Source organism: Chrysochloris asiatica, unplaced genomic scaffold, assembly GCF_000296735.1.
Source record: "Chrysochloris asiatica unplaced genomic scaffold, ChrAsi1.0 scaffold00096, whole genome shotgun sequence".
Classification (NCBI taxonomy): domain Eukaryota; kingdom Metazoa; phylum Chordata; class Mammalia; order Afrosoricida; family Chrysochloridae; genus Chrysochloris; species Chrysochloris asiatica.
Window position 1 is genome coordinate 5,064,922 of NW_006408614.1, and position 12,517 is coordinate 5,077,438.

Consider the following 12,517-nt stretch of genomic DNA (forward strand, 5'->3'; position numbering starts at 1 on the left):
CTAAACTATGCCTAGATCCCTGTATCACAGAGCCCTGTTGTTCCAAGGTTGAGCATGCATCACTATTTACCTCTGTCCCACTTAACCCATGTAAACCTGTCTCAGTATTCCCCTATCTATCTTGTTCTTCCACCTCCTCCCCCTTCTTGTATTGCCTTCCCCAACACGCAAACATGATGTGTCTGCCCTTACCCTGTGCTCCATCGCCTCCCTCCATCTCCCCCGAAACCCCCAACCCCAACCTCACCATTGTGGTTACCTTATAGTCCATTAGCTCTTCTCTCCATTTAAGACAGTCTATTTTATCCTGTGATCTACCAGACCTTCCCACAACCTAGATCTCTGTTCCTCTGTGTTTACCTTCTTTCACATTGTAATTGTTTTGATTATAGACTGACCTCCCAGATCCTCTGAATTTGCTCTGAGAGTTTTTTTTCTGTTCTTGACTCCTCCATTTCTCGTTTGACTTCCGGGCGATGCTGCCATGCACGTCAATCTCTGGTTGTTGTTTTTCTTCCAGAAGTTCTTCAACTATCTTCTCTGTGGAATGTCAGTAATTCTTAAATTATTCCTCTTCATGTTGTCCAATATGAATCTTAGACCTTCTTCAGATTTTTTAAATCCTTTTTTCTGCTTGTTCTTCGATTTTTGTGGTATTGAGAGATTTGTCTTCCAGCTCACTAGTTCTGGCTTCCATCTCTTTAATTCTATCCTTGTTGCCCTTTCAGTGTATTGTCCATTTCTGACATTCTATTATTAATCATTTGGACCTCTTTCTGTAGGTTTTGAATTGTTTCCAATGCTGTGTCTATCTTATTTGATTGTTCCTGTAGCACTTTCCTGACTTCTTCCTTATTTTCATTTTTCTGAATTCCTTCTCAGGCATTTCCAAAGCCTGCCCTCCTACCAGTATGGATTGTAGATCTACTTCCAACTCATTTGTCTCAGTCATTTTATCTTGTTTCTGGACATGTGCTGTCGTCTGTTTCTGTTTGGGGGCATATTCAATGGTTAGCTATGGCTTTAATACTTAGATGGATGTGTGTTTTGGTATTTTTTATGCTTTCTGATTGCCTCTAGGTAGAAGTGATCAGGAGATGGGCTTCCCTTTTCACTCTTCTTCCTGAGAAATTTCAAGATGAAGTTATGAAGTAATTCAGAATTTAATTTTTGGCCTGTTTCCTTTTTAGTCTGCCTGTTCCACTCCACAATCCCCGTTCAGGCCTTTTCCTAGTGATAAACAGTTCAGGGCTGGCTGTGGCTGTTTTGCGCTGCCGTTTGGTTTTAAGTGGAAACTGTCTCTTTAAATTTTGAGGAGATCTGTGCACATGCGTAGTAGGACCCTCTGGGGGTGAAGGTGAGGTGTCCACTCACTCTGGCACCCCCTCTAATCACCATAATGGAGGTGCACAGACAGCAAGAGATCAATGAACAGACACCAAAAGAAAAAGAATGTCTACACCTTTATCTATGTGGTTCTGTCAGGCATCCTTCCCTTGCTTGATCTCGCCCAAGATGGCGGCTCCAGGAGCAGCTGAGCATCTTGGATTAGAAATCAATGGATTTCTTGCTTCTGCTACAAATTCCCCTAGCTTTTAGCCTTCCAACCTTCTAAATATTCCTTTATATGTGGTTCAGAGTTCTGGCACCATCCCCTGAGCCTGCTTGGTCCGGTATTCTGTGTTGTTGCTGACAGAGCTCCTCACTGCACGGCCACCCAATCCGCCATCTGGTGTGTTCTCTCAATAGACTTTTAAAAATAGCTTTATAATCAAAGAAAATTTCCAACGCACACAGAAGGAGAGGGACCGGTATAATGAGCATTCAGGAATCTATCACTTAACCTTTTAATTCTTAACCATGACCAGCCTCGTGAACAAAGCACCAGGCCCCCCACCATCTTGAATTTCACACGTTCACCTAGAACAACAGCCCAAAACCAAACAGGGATCGACACAATGCAGCAGGTGGGAACCAAGGCTCGTGAGGTGGGGATGCTTGCTCCGGATGTTCTAGGAACGTCTCTCTCCTGCCGTGACATGAGGCAGGAGGAGCCGGGCACAGCCGTGCTCTTCCTGGGGAGAACCTCCTGGCAGAGGCAGCATTGGCACTAGCAGCAAGGAGGAGGGTGAGCTTGAGCAGGGAGGATCATGGGCTGCCTAATAGAAGCTGAGGTCAATGGTCAGAGGAAGGGTGGCCAGGAGCATGTTTTAGACCTCTATATGTGCATGTGAAAGTTGAGCAATGAATAAGAAAGATCATAGAAGAATTGATGCATTTGAGTTACGGTGTTAGAGAAGAATACTGAAAGTATCATGGGCTGCCAGAAGAACAGACAGATCTGTCTTGGAAGAACTATGACCAGAATGCTCCTTAGAAAGCAGGATGGCGAGACTTCTTCTCATACTTTGGACAAATTTTCAGGAGGGACCTAGCAGAGAAGGACATCATGCTGGGTAAAGTGGAGGGTCAGTGAAAAAGAGGGAGCCCCCCAACGAGATGGATCGGCACAGTGGCAGCAGCAGTGGGCTCAAGCGTAGCAGCAGTTGTGAGGTTGGCACAGGACCTGGTAGTGTTTCGTTCCGTTGTATGTAGGGTTGCTAAGGGTCAGAACTGACTTGATGGCACCTCACAACAGCAACATAGAGACTTGGGCTTTTTTCTGAGCTGGAAGCCATTGATGGGTTCTGAGCAAAGAAGTGACAAGTTTTCAAAGGATCATGATAGTGTTTGTCAAACAGGGACAAAGGGGACAGGCGTTTTGAATAGCACTTGTCCAGGGTAGAATGATGAAGTGTACGGGATGCCCAGGGAGCAGGTTTGCCTGGAACACTCCAGAACCTACTGGAATATGCTGGATTGTACCGTGGTAGACGAGGGCAGAAACCAGGTGAGTGAGCAGAGCTCAGGTGCAGCGTTACTGAAGGATGCCTATGTGTGTTGACTTGTTTTTAACTTTTTACTGTGATTTGGGTGCAAGTTTACAGACCTAGTTGGTTTTCCATTCCACAATTCAGACACCTTTTGATTGGTGACGTCAGTTACAATCCTTACAAAGTAACAACCCCACTTCCTGCCTGCGCTTCCCATTCCCATTCCTCCAAGTTTCCTCTCCCTTCCCGCCTTCCTCCCTGGGCACATGCTTGTTGAATGTTGAGTGTCTGTCTATTCGATTGAGACTTTAGAGTAGCCGCGGTTCTGGGGCTGCAGAAATCCCAGCACGTGGTTTCTCTATCCATCTTCAGAGGGGATTATACGGACTTTTGTCGATGACACTTTTCTCTCTAGTCAATTGGTGACAGGCAGGCCCATACCCTGCCTCTTATGCCCCCACCCCACATATTATGCTTCTGGGGAGACACCAGGGAAGTGCTGGGGGGCTTGGCACTCAACGCAGAGAAACACCCCCACCCTGGGGATTGGAGGCAGCCCACAGATGCCTTTGTTGGATCCATGCCATGTTTCAATGATTTTTGTTGAGTTCATTTAAAAATCAGAATATTTTCTCCCCAGCTTGTTTTCAAAGGCGGGGAGGCCTCAGCACTGGGTCCTCCCTCTTACCATCCCATGCTTACTACAGCTGAACAGCAGGTGCCTGTCCTGTCGATGGCTCCCCTCCCCCACCAGCCCTATGAGGGTCTGTCACCCCTGCTGTGGGCAGTGAGAATTAAAATGCCCATGAAGAGTGTGAGCTGTGGTAGTGTTAGCAGGGGGTGGGGGGTCCACAGAATGGACACTGGGAGCAGTGAGTCTCAGTCTCTGGGAACTGGAGGACTCCACCCACCATTCTGAATCCCCTTCTCTGGGGTCTTTGAGCCTAGGCCCTCTCTGCGTCCTAACATCTTGGTTTCATTATCAGTCCACTTCAGACTCTCGTTTCAGTGGTTCAGCCCTAAACAATATGATTAAAACAATGCAAGATGGCAGAACCTCCCTCTCGCCCTCTACCCCAAGCCTCTGCCGGGAAGGGGACCGCTGACCACTCTTCTGTCTGTTCTCTTGCCCCCGCAGTCCTGTGGGGTCGATTTTGAGGTCAAAGCATTTGCCACCGACAGCACAGATGGCGAAGAGGACAAAATTCCCCAAAAGTAAGAGAGTGATTGTGGGCATAGATGTGGGGTCCTGGGGGGCCAGCAGGTGGAGATGAGGAACTGCCCCTCACTTGACCTCAGAGTGGCAGGACAGTTTATATAGGGCCAGCATGACCTGAGGTGAGGGAGCCTCCCCAAGTCAGGACAATTAGGGACTGAACCTTCTACAAATGGGATGTAGTCAAGTGGCTGAACACTGGGGGGAGAGGGTGTTAGTGAGTCGTACTTCAAGGGCTCCCATCAACCCCTGTCAGCTCCCAGATTCCTTTTCTTCAGCTTTCTTCTTGCACCCAAACCAGATTTCCAAATGTGCTCTCAACATCTGCCCCCAGCACTGAACAACAACAGACCGCAGTCGAGTTTCAACGTAGCTTTTATAAGCAGAAGTCTGGAACCAAACCCACAAGATCTCTGAGATAAGCCTGGGGTAATAAGTGATAATAAGTGTGTGGTGTTTACACAGGACTTTGAAGCATGTTCACGGAACCCTGGTGGTGCAGTAGTTAAGCGTTCGGCTGCTAACTGAAAGGTCAGCGGTTCGAACCCACCAGAGGAGAAAGATGTGGCCATTTGCTTGCGTAAAGATGACAGCTTGGAAGTCCTGCAGGGCAGTTGTACTCTGTCCTCTAGGGTAGTTATGAGTTGGAATCAGCTTGATAGCAATTTGAAATACATTCACATAAGACATCCGACACATTCACACACCAGCTGCTGCATAGTGAGGAACAGGCGAGGCAGAGCCGGGTCCTGACAGGATAAAATGAATGCTGGGGAGCAGGATGTCTTCCATCACACAGCCAGGAAGGACCTGGAAACTACTGGGCTGTTCCGACTCCGACGCTTGTCCCAGTGTTCTTCTAGTTCATTAGTCTTCACTGAGAACCTTCCGGAAGAATACCAGTATGGATATGGGGAGAGAGACGGGGAAGAGCCATCCTGAGACAGCCGAGGGTGAATCTCAGGACGTGTCTGTACCTTTCTGTCCACAGGAGCTCTGTGCGTCTGCTGATCCGTAAGATCCAGCATGCACCGTCTGAGATGGGCCCCCAGCCCCGAGCCGAGGTGGCCTGGCAGTTCTTGATGTCGGACAAGCCCCTGCACGTAGCAGTCTTCCTCAGCAAAGAGGTAAGTATGGACCAGAGGAGGCAGCCACATCATGGTCAGACCCATAAGGAGTCAGGTCTGGGAACAGAGCTTGGCACCCGGCTCTTCGCCAGCTTCCCCTGGTTGCATGTAGTCTTGTTTCTTGGGATAAGCCCCAGAGATGGTGAGCATGCGCTGCTCTTCATAACTGGTATTTGTCTATCCTTTCCCTCCAGTGGTATCAACCTCATTTGCACCCTACTCCCTGGTTGTCTGTTAGCCTGGGGGAGAGAAAGAGTGGTATTTTCCTTTCTCGTCCCCTGTGTAACATCCCTATCTTTGCCTTCTTTCCTCCTTGGGGGCCTTGTTTGTTAAAGTAGCAATAGCTCCAGTTGTTGTCAAGTTTAATTCCAACTCATGGTGAACCATGTGTGTCAGAGTACACTGGTGCTCCATAGGTTTACCCAAAGGAGATCACCAAGTCTTTCTTCGGAGGCCCCTCTGGCTGGACTCAGATTTCCAGCTTTTTTGTTTAGCAGCTAAGTGCATTAACCATTTGCACCCCCCAGGGACTTTGTAGTATGATTGTTACAAATTGCTTACTTTCCTGAAAAATGGTATGTTTTACAAAATTCCTGTTGTCTCTGAGTCCTGGTGTGGAGCTGTAGGATCAGCATAGGACTGCAAACCACAAAGTCGGCAGTTCAAACCCACCAGCTGCTCCTCAGAAACTCTATCCAGTGTCTCTATGAGTCAGAACTGACTTGATGGCACTTAACAATAATAAGTCCAGGTGTGGTGCTGTAGGATAAGCAGTGACCTACTAACTTCAAAGGTTGGCATTTCAAACCCACCAGCCGTTTCTCAGACACCCTATACAGGGTCACTATGAGTTGGAACTGACTCGATGGCACTTAACAACAACATCTTACTTGTCATGATGGAAAAGGGAGAAGAGCCATTGGTTCAAGTCCCTCCGGCTACCAGCAGTCATGCACACGTCTCGGTCAGAACTCAACGTACTGTGTGTGTGTGTGCGCGTGTGCACATGAGCTCAGATGCATGTACAAGGATGCACCGCCTGGGTCTAGAGGACGCTGCTGCAGACTCTGATGCCGGGCTTTCCCAAAGGCCTCCATTCATTTCACTCCTGCCTCAAATAACTTTCTGAGTCTACTCAAGACCTCCCCCTCCTGCCCCACTGCTGACCCTAACATGGCTCCTAAAGCTCGGCGTCCCAGGCTGGGAGCACCCTGGCCCCACCTTGTTCACCCTTATCCTCATTAGCATCCCACCGACTTTTACAGGACAGAGCATGTTCCAGATCTTTCTCTAAAGAAATGCTGTTACTGACACTTTTATCTAGTTAAAGGGAGTGAGATGAAGAACTTGGGAAGCCACACTCTTCTCTCCCCTTTGACTGATGTGTTCACTCTTTCAGATTTATTTCCATGGAGAACCCATCCCTGTGACAGTGACTGTGACCAACAACACAGAGAAAACAGTGAAGAAGATTAAAGTGTTGGGTAAGACCCTTCTCTCCACAGGACAGGGCAGAATCTTCTCGATTCTCTCACTCTGCTCCTATTTCCCAAGGGCCACACCCTTCTGGACGCTTGAATTGTTTATGTGTCTCAGCTGTTGTAGACAGAACAAGACCTTGCAAGCGTCATCTCATCCAACTTGTGGTTGTTGTTAAGTGCTGTTGAGTTGATTCGACCTCATAGTGACCCCATAAAGTGTTTCCTAGGAGCAGCTGGTGGGTTTGAACTGCCAACCTTGTGGTTCGCAGTCCAGTGCTGATCAACAACATCACTAGTTTATGGCCATTGTACCAGTTGTAACGGCGTTTACCCCAATTCATGGTGACCCCATGTCAGAATAATACCGTGCTCCATAGGACCTTTAAGAGTTCTTTTTTTTTTTTTTCATTGCGAATGCCTTTTCAAAAAAAAAGTTTTTATTGTGAATTGAGTGATAGTTTATCTGGCAGGACATCAGTTTTGCTGTCAACCAATTGTATTTTACTTCATTGCAATGATTACAATCCCCTCCATGTGCCATCGGTTAACAGTATTTGCCTCTATTCCCTCTTTTTATTTTCATGGACACAAAACACACAGAAATATATAATTGTTTAAACAACCAAAGGGTACATTCTGCAAGCTTGCCTCCTGGTCGCCAATATACAGCCTTTCTCTTTCCATGAGTCTAGAGTCCTCAGCTGCTCTATCTCTCTGTGTCTTCATCTTTGTCTCCATCTCTGATGTCACAGCTTCTCTGGTTAGGGTCACGTGATAAGAGCTCATTTTGCTGGAAGTAAATCATCAGACCTTTCTTCCAAAGTACTCTGGTTGGACTCGAAACCTCCAACCTCTGGGTTAACAGATGAACATGTTAACTGTGAGGATTCTGTCTTAGTGTAACATCCTTGACTGGTGCGTGATCTCCTGTCTTTCCACTTCATGCCTCCCTAGAGGGGACTCCCTGCCAGATTGCAGGGGAAGCCAAGGGGGTTTCCGTGTGGGATCAGGGATAGATTTTGTTTGCCAATGCAGCATTGTGTAACAGGAAAGACACTAGTTCATAGCTCCGGACTTCATTTCGGGCTTGGCCTCTGGAAGTCCTAACTCCTATGCCCAAGAGTAGTTCGTTGCCCACCTTTCTCAGGCCTTGCAAGCCTGTAAGTGAGTGTGTCTCGCATGAGGTAAAAGCTCATGTTGGGTCTTGAGCCTCCCTAACTAAGTGGCCCAGCCTCGCTGGTAGCACCTCCTGCTGGCTGTTCCCTACACACTTTCTCAGATTGAAAAACATCGAAGTAGAGCTGTTGCTGGCTTCTGTCCAGTAGATCTCAACTCAAAGTGACCCCGTGTAACAGAGTAGAGTTACCCCCATAGGGTTTCTTAGACTGTAATGTTTCAGGTGTGGTGTTGTAGGATAAGCGCTTGACCATAAGGTCAGTTTAAACCACAAGGTAGATGATTCAAACTCACCAGCCACTCCTCGGAAACCCTATACAAGGTTGCTATGAGTTGGGACCTACTTGATGGCACTTAACAACAACAAGAATCCTTCTGCAAGCAGATTCCTGCAGCCTTTCCCAAAGATCATCTGGTGGGTTAGAATCACCGACCTATCAGTTTAGCAGCAGAGTGCTTGGAAGCATGGTGCATGGAAGTGATTGTTTAAATGGTATAGAAACCAAAGTACGAGCTACATACAAAGATGCAATGGAATACCTCGGAGGGTGATCTCTAGGTTTACTTCCACTCAAACATTTAAATAGCCAGGCAATGCCATAGAGTCTATGGAAGAGGACTTCAAAAAATCCACGGAAAAATTCCATTACCTTTTAAGTCCATTTTTCCACTTTTGGAAACCCCTTCTTACTTTGTTGTTGTTGTCAGGTGCCATCGAGTCGGAACTGACTCATAACGACCCCATGCACAGCAGAACGAAACAATGTCCGATCCTGGGCCAACCTCACTACCGCTGCCACACTTGACGCCATCAATGATGCCACCTGGCTGATCCATCTCGTTGGGGGTCTTCCTCTTTTTCTCTGACCCTCCACCTTACCCAGAATGACATCCTTCCCCAGCGACTGTTTCCTCCGGACAGTATGTCCAAAGTATGAGAGACGAAGCTTAGCCATCCTGGCCTCTAAGGAGCACTCTGGCTGCACTTCTTCCAAAACAGATCTATTGGTTCTTTTGGCAGTCCATGGCACTTTCAGTATTCTCCTCCAACACCACAACTCAAAGGCATCAATTCTTCTACGATCTTCCTCATTCACTGTCCAACTTTGACATCCATATGAGGTTATTGAAAATACCATGGCTAATGTCTCAGGGTGACTAGTGCCCCCTGTTGGCCCAGGACTGATGTTTAGAGGGAGTTGGGATATCTGGTGCTGGCTGGACATCATAGGTCATACACCAGCTTCCTCTTTTTTTTTTTGCCAACCCATCATAAGCGAGGAGCAGGAATTTGGAGTATGCATACTAGAAAATTCTAGATTTTCTTGTTGCTAATAAAAATCTAAGTACCAAACCCACTGCCACCGACTCTTCTGACTCATGGTAACCCGTATGTTACAGAGTAGAACAGCTCCCTAGGGTTTTCTTGGCTGTCATCTTGGGTGAGTTCAAACCACCAACCTCTTAATTGCCAGGAGAAGACAAAGCATTTCTGCCACCCAGGAACCTTATAGGAACGCTGGATTTCAACAGTCTAACTTGTTTTGTGTTGGCTTCATTTATATGTTTTTGAGGGGAGTCCTGGTGTGGTGCTATAGGATAAGCACTGAACTGCTAGCTTCAAGGTTGGTGGTTTAAACCTACCAGCTGCTCCTTAGAAATGCTATACAGGGTCTCTATGAGTTGGAACCAACTCGATGGCTTAACAACACTTAACAACAACACAGGCTTTTGTGGAGCCCTGGTGGCACTGTGGGTTAAGCATTGGGCCACTAAACAAAAAGGCTGTGTTTCGAATCTACTAGTACTCTGCAGGAGAAAGATGAGGCAGTCTGCTTCCACAAAGCATTGCAGTCTTGGAAACCTTATGAAGCAGTTCTACTCTGTCCCGTGGAGTTGCTATAGGCTGGCAACAACTCCACGGCTGTGAGATTTTTTTAGGCCTTTGTGTTGTTAGATGGTGTCTAGTCAGTTCTGACTCAGTGACTGTCAATGTACAACAGAAGGAAACATTACCTCATCTCGTGCCTTCATAGAACCTGAAACTATTCAGCATGTTTGTCTGATGTTGCTAAGTACCTTTGAGTCAGTTTGGACTCATCACAAACTTGTATAGAATTTCCCAGGGGCAGCTGGTAGGTTGAACCACCAACCTTGTGGTTAGCAGTCCAGTGCTTATCCTACAGCACCACTAGGTTGTTGTCGTTGTTATGTGCTGTGGAGTCTGTTCCGACTCATAGCGACCCTGTACAGAGTTTCTGAGGCTGTAAGTCTTTACAGGAGCAGAAAGCTTTCCTTCTTTCTCCCGCAGAACAGCAGGTAGTTTCGAACTGCTGACCTTGCGGTTTGCAGCCCGATTTGTAGCTACTGTGCTACCAGAGCTCCTAGGTAGTATTCAATAAAATGGCCCACAAAGTAGATTGATAAAGTATCATAATGTTATAAAATTATTTCTTGAAAGTGTTATGAATCGTCACATGAATTCTACTTACCTGTTAAAGAAGCTTATGAAGTTCTGAAACAAAAGGTTACCAGGTTTCTATAGGATGGGCACCATCCAATGCTTGTTTCTTTTTGCCCTCGAACATGATGTTAAAGATTTAAGGTCATCTTCTTAGCCCTCTCAGAAAATACCCCCATTTTGCTGATTGGGAAATTGAGGTTCACAGGAACTGACCCCACAGTTAACAGCTAAACTCCAGTCGTTTTGAGTTGGAATCAACTCGATGGCACACAACAAGCCTGGCTTTGCACTCTCCGGTTGGTGCAAATGGGTATTCAGTCACGTTAACGTGAACAAGAATAATCTAGACTTTTCTAATACTGATGGATGAGCTCAGCAGCTAACTGAAAGGTTGGAGCCTTGAACTCATCCAGAGGCACCTCTGTAGAAAGACATGGCAGTCTACTTCTGGAAAAACAGCCATCGAGAAGCGTACGGAACGAGTGTAGCTCTACTCTGAAGTTGGCTCCAGATCCCATCTTCCTGTCCTCCAGGATATACCCAGGAATCAAGCCATGTCAATTTCAGGTCCTTTCTACTGAGAGAACCAGAAGGAGTGTGCTCATTAAATAAGGGGATGCTGGAAGCAGCCTGGGTTTGGAGAAAGAGAGTCAGAGCCAGACGATGGTTTGTCTTTGTCCCATGGGGAGTTGGAAATACAGGGCTCTGCGAGCTACTGATTTACAGATGCCTGAGGACAGATCCTGGACATCACTGCATTTAAGTCGTAGGCTAAACAAAGTAAATCTGAGAAGCAGGGGAAAATGGTGTCCATTGAGGACAATGTTGTCTGTAAACAGACAGCTGGTGGATGGTTTGGAGGGACCGGCACTGACTCATCCCACCCCTTCCTCTTTTGCAGTGGAACAAGTGGCCAATGTGGTCCTCTACTCCAGCGACTATTACATCAAGCCGGTGGCTATGGAGGAAACACAGTGAGTAGCGGTTTGCACTTCCGCTTCCTGGGCCGCCCCGCCTTCTGGTCACGTTTCCTTTTTGCTGATCACTGATCAGGAACACAGCTGGCTCGCCAGCTCTGCATGGCCTACCCTTTTTCCACTTCAAGCGCTGCCAAGAAAGTTAGCATTTAATCTTGTCATGAGAGTGCTGAGCAATCAGAGGAGGTGGTGAGTGAAAGAAAAGACAAGAATGTCACAGCAATGATGACTTTTAGCCGTTTCTACATAAGCAATTTTGATTTGTGGCCCATTAGCAAATGAAGGTTCTGTGAGCTTTTCTCTACTTGGAGAAGGCATTTTTTGCCCCAGTCGCATTCTGAGTGCCTTCCCACTTTCCAGTCCTGTATATGACAGCGTTTCTCTGCTATTCATAGAGTTTTCAGTGACTAGCGATTCGGAAGTAGTTTGTCACTTTCTTCCTAGTCTGTCTTTGTTTGAAAGCGTATCTGAAACCTGTCCACCATGGGTGACCCTGCTGGTTATTTAAAATACCGGTGGCATAGCCCTCAGAATCACAGCAATTCAAACCACCACAGCACGACAGACAGACGAGTGGCGGTTGCGTGGTTGCTGTTAAATAGGAATCTCCTTGTGCTAGGGCCCTTAAGTCTGGCTCAAAAGTGGGATTTCTGTCCTCAGATGTCAATCAAGAGGCAGAAGTGCAGCAGGGGCGACTGGGTTGGAGTGAGACGCTTTGGGCTGGGCTTGTGGGTCTCTAAGTTGGTTGACCCCACCTAACATGGGCTGCGAAGACGACAGGGAGCGCTGGTGTGGTGGCCAGGTGACTCGTGGGGAAGGTCTCACCTGGGAGGCAATAAGTCCTCCTCCTTTGTCACTGTCTTCCGACCACGTTGGGTGGAAGCATCTGGTCCCTGTCTGGGTCTCATCCGTGGAGTCTCTTTGTTTGAGGAATGTGGCGACCTCATTAAAGATCAAGTAGAAGCCAATTGCAAACACGATAGTGGCAAAGAAGCCAAACACCCCGGCTGCCTTGGAGGCCCCGTCAGAGTACTTGGTGACAGCAGTGATGGAGATGATGAAGTAGATTTTCAATGAGGTATTTTTAATAACCTCATATGGATGCAAAAGTGAATAAGGAAGATCGTAGAAGAATTGATGCCTTTGAGTTGTGGTGTTGGAGGAGAATACTGAAAGTGCCATGGACTGCCAAAAGAACCAATA

The 12,517-nt window shown here is 47.1% G+C and overlaps 1 protein-coding gene across 1 annotated transcript in view; it reads left to right on the top strand.

Moving 5' to 3' along the window:
* SAG (S-antigen; retina and pineal gland (arrestin)) overlaps nucleotides 1-12,517 on the top strand; it is a 62,881-nt gene that overhangs the window by 19,794 nt on the left and 30,570 nt on the right. Inside the window, exons 6-9 of the mRNA XM_006866806.1 lie at nucleotides 4,012-4,088; nucleotides 5,081-5,216; nucleotides 6,616-6,700; nucleotides 11,239-11,311. Of these exons, the coding sequence (XP_006866868.1) occupies nucleotides 4,012-4,088; nucleotides 5,081-5,216; nucleotides 6,616-6,700; nucleotides 11,239-11,311 (371 nt within the window). The remainder of the gene's footprint in view (nucleotides 1-4,011; nucleotides 4,089-5,080; nucleotides 5,217-6,615; nucleotides 6,701-11,238; nucleotides 11,312-12,517) is intronic.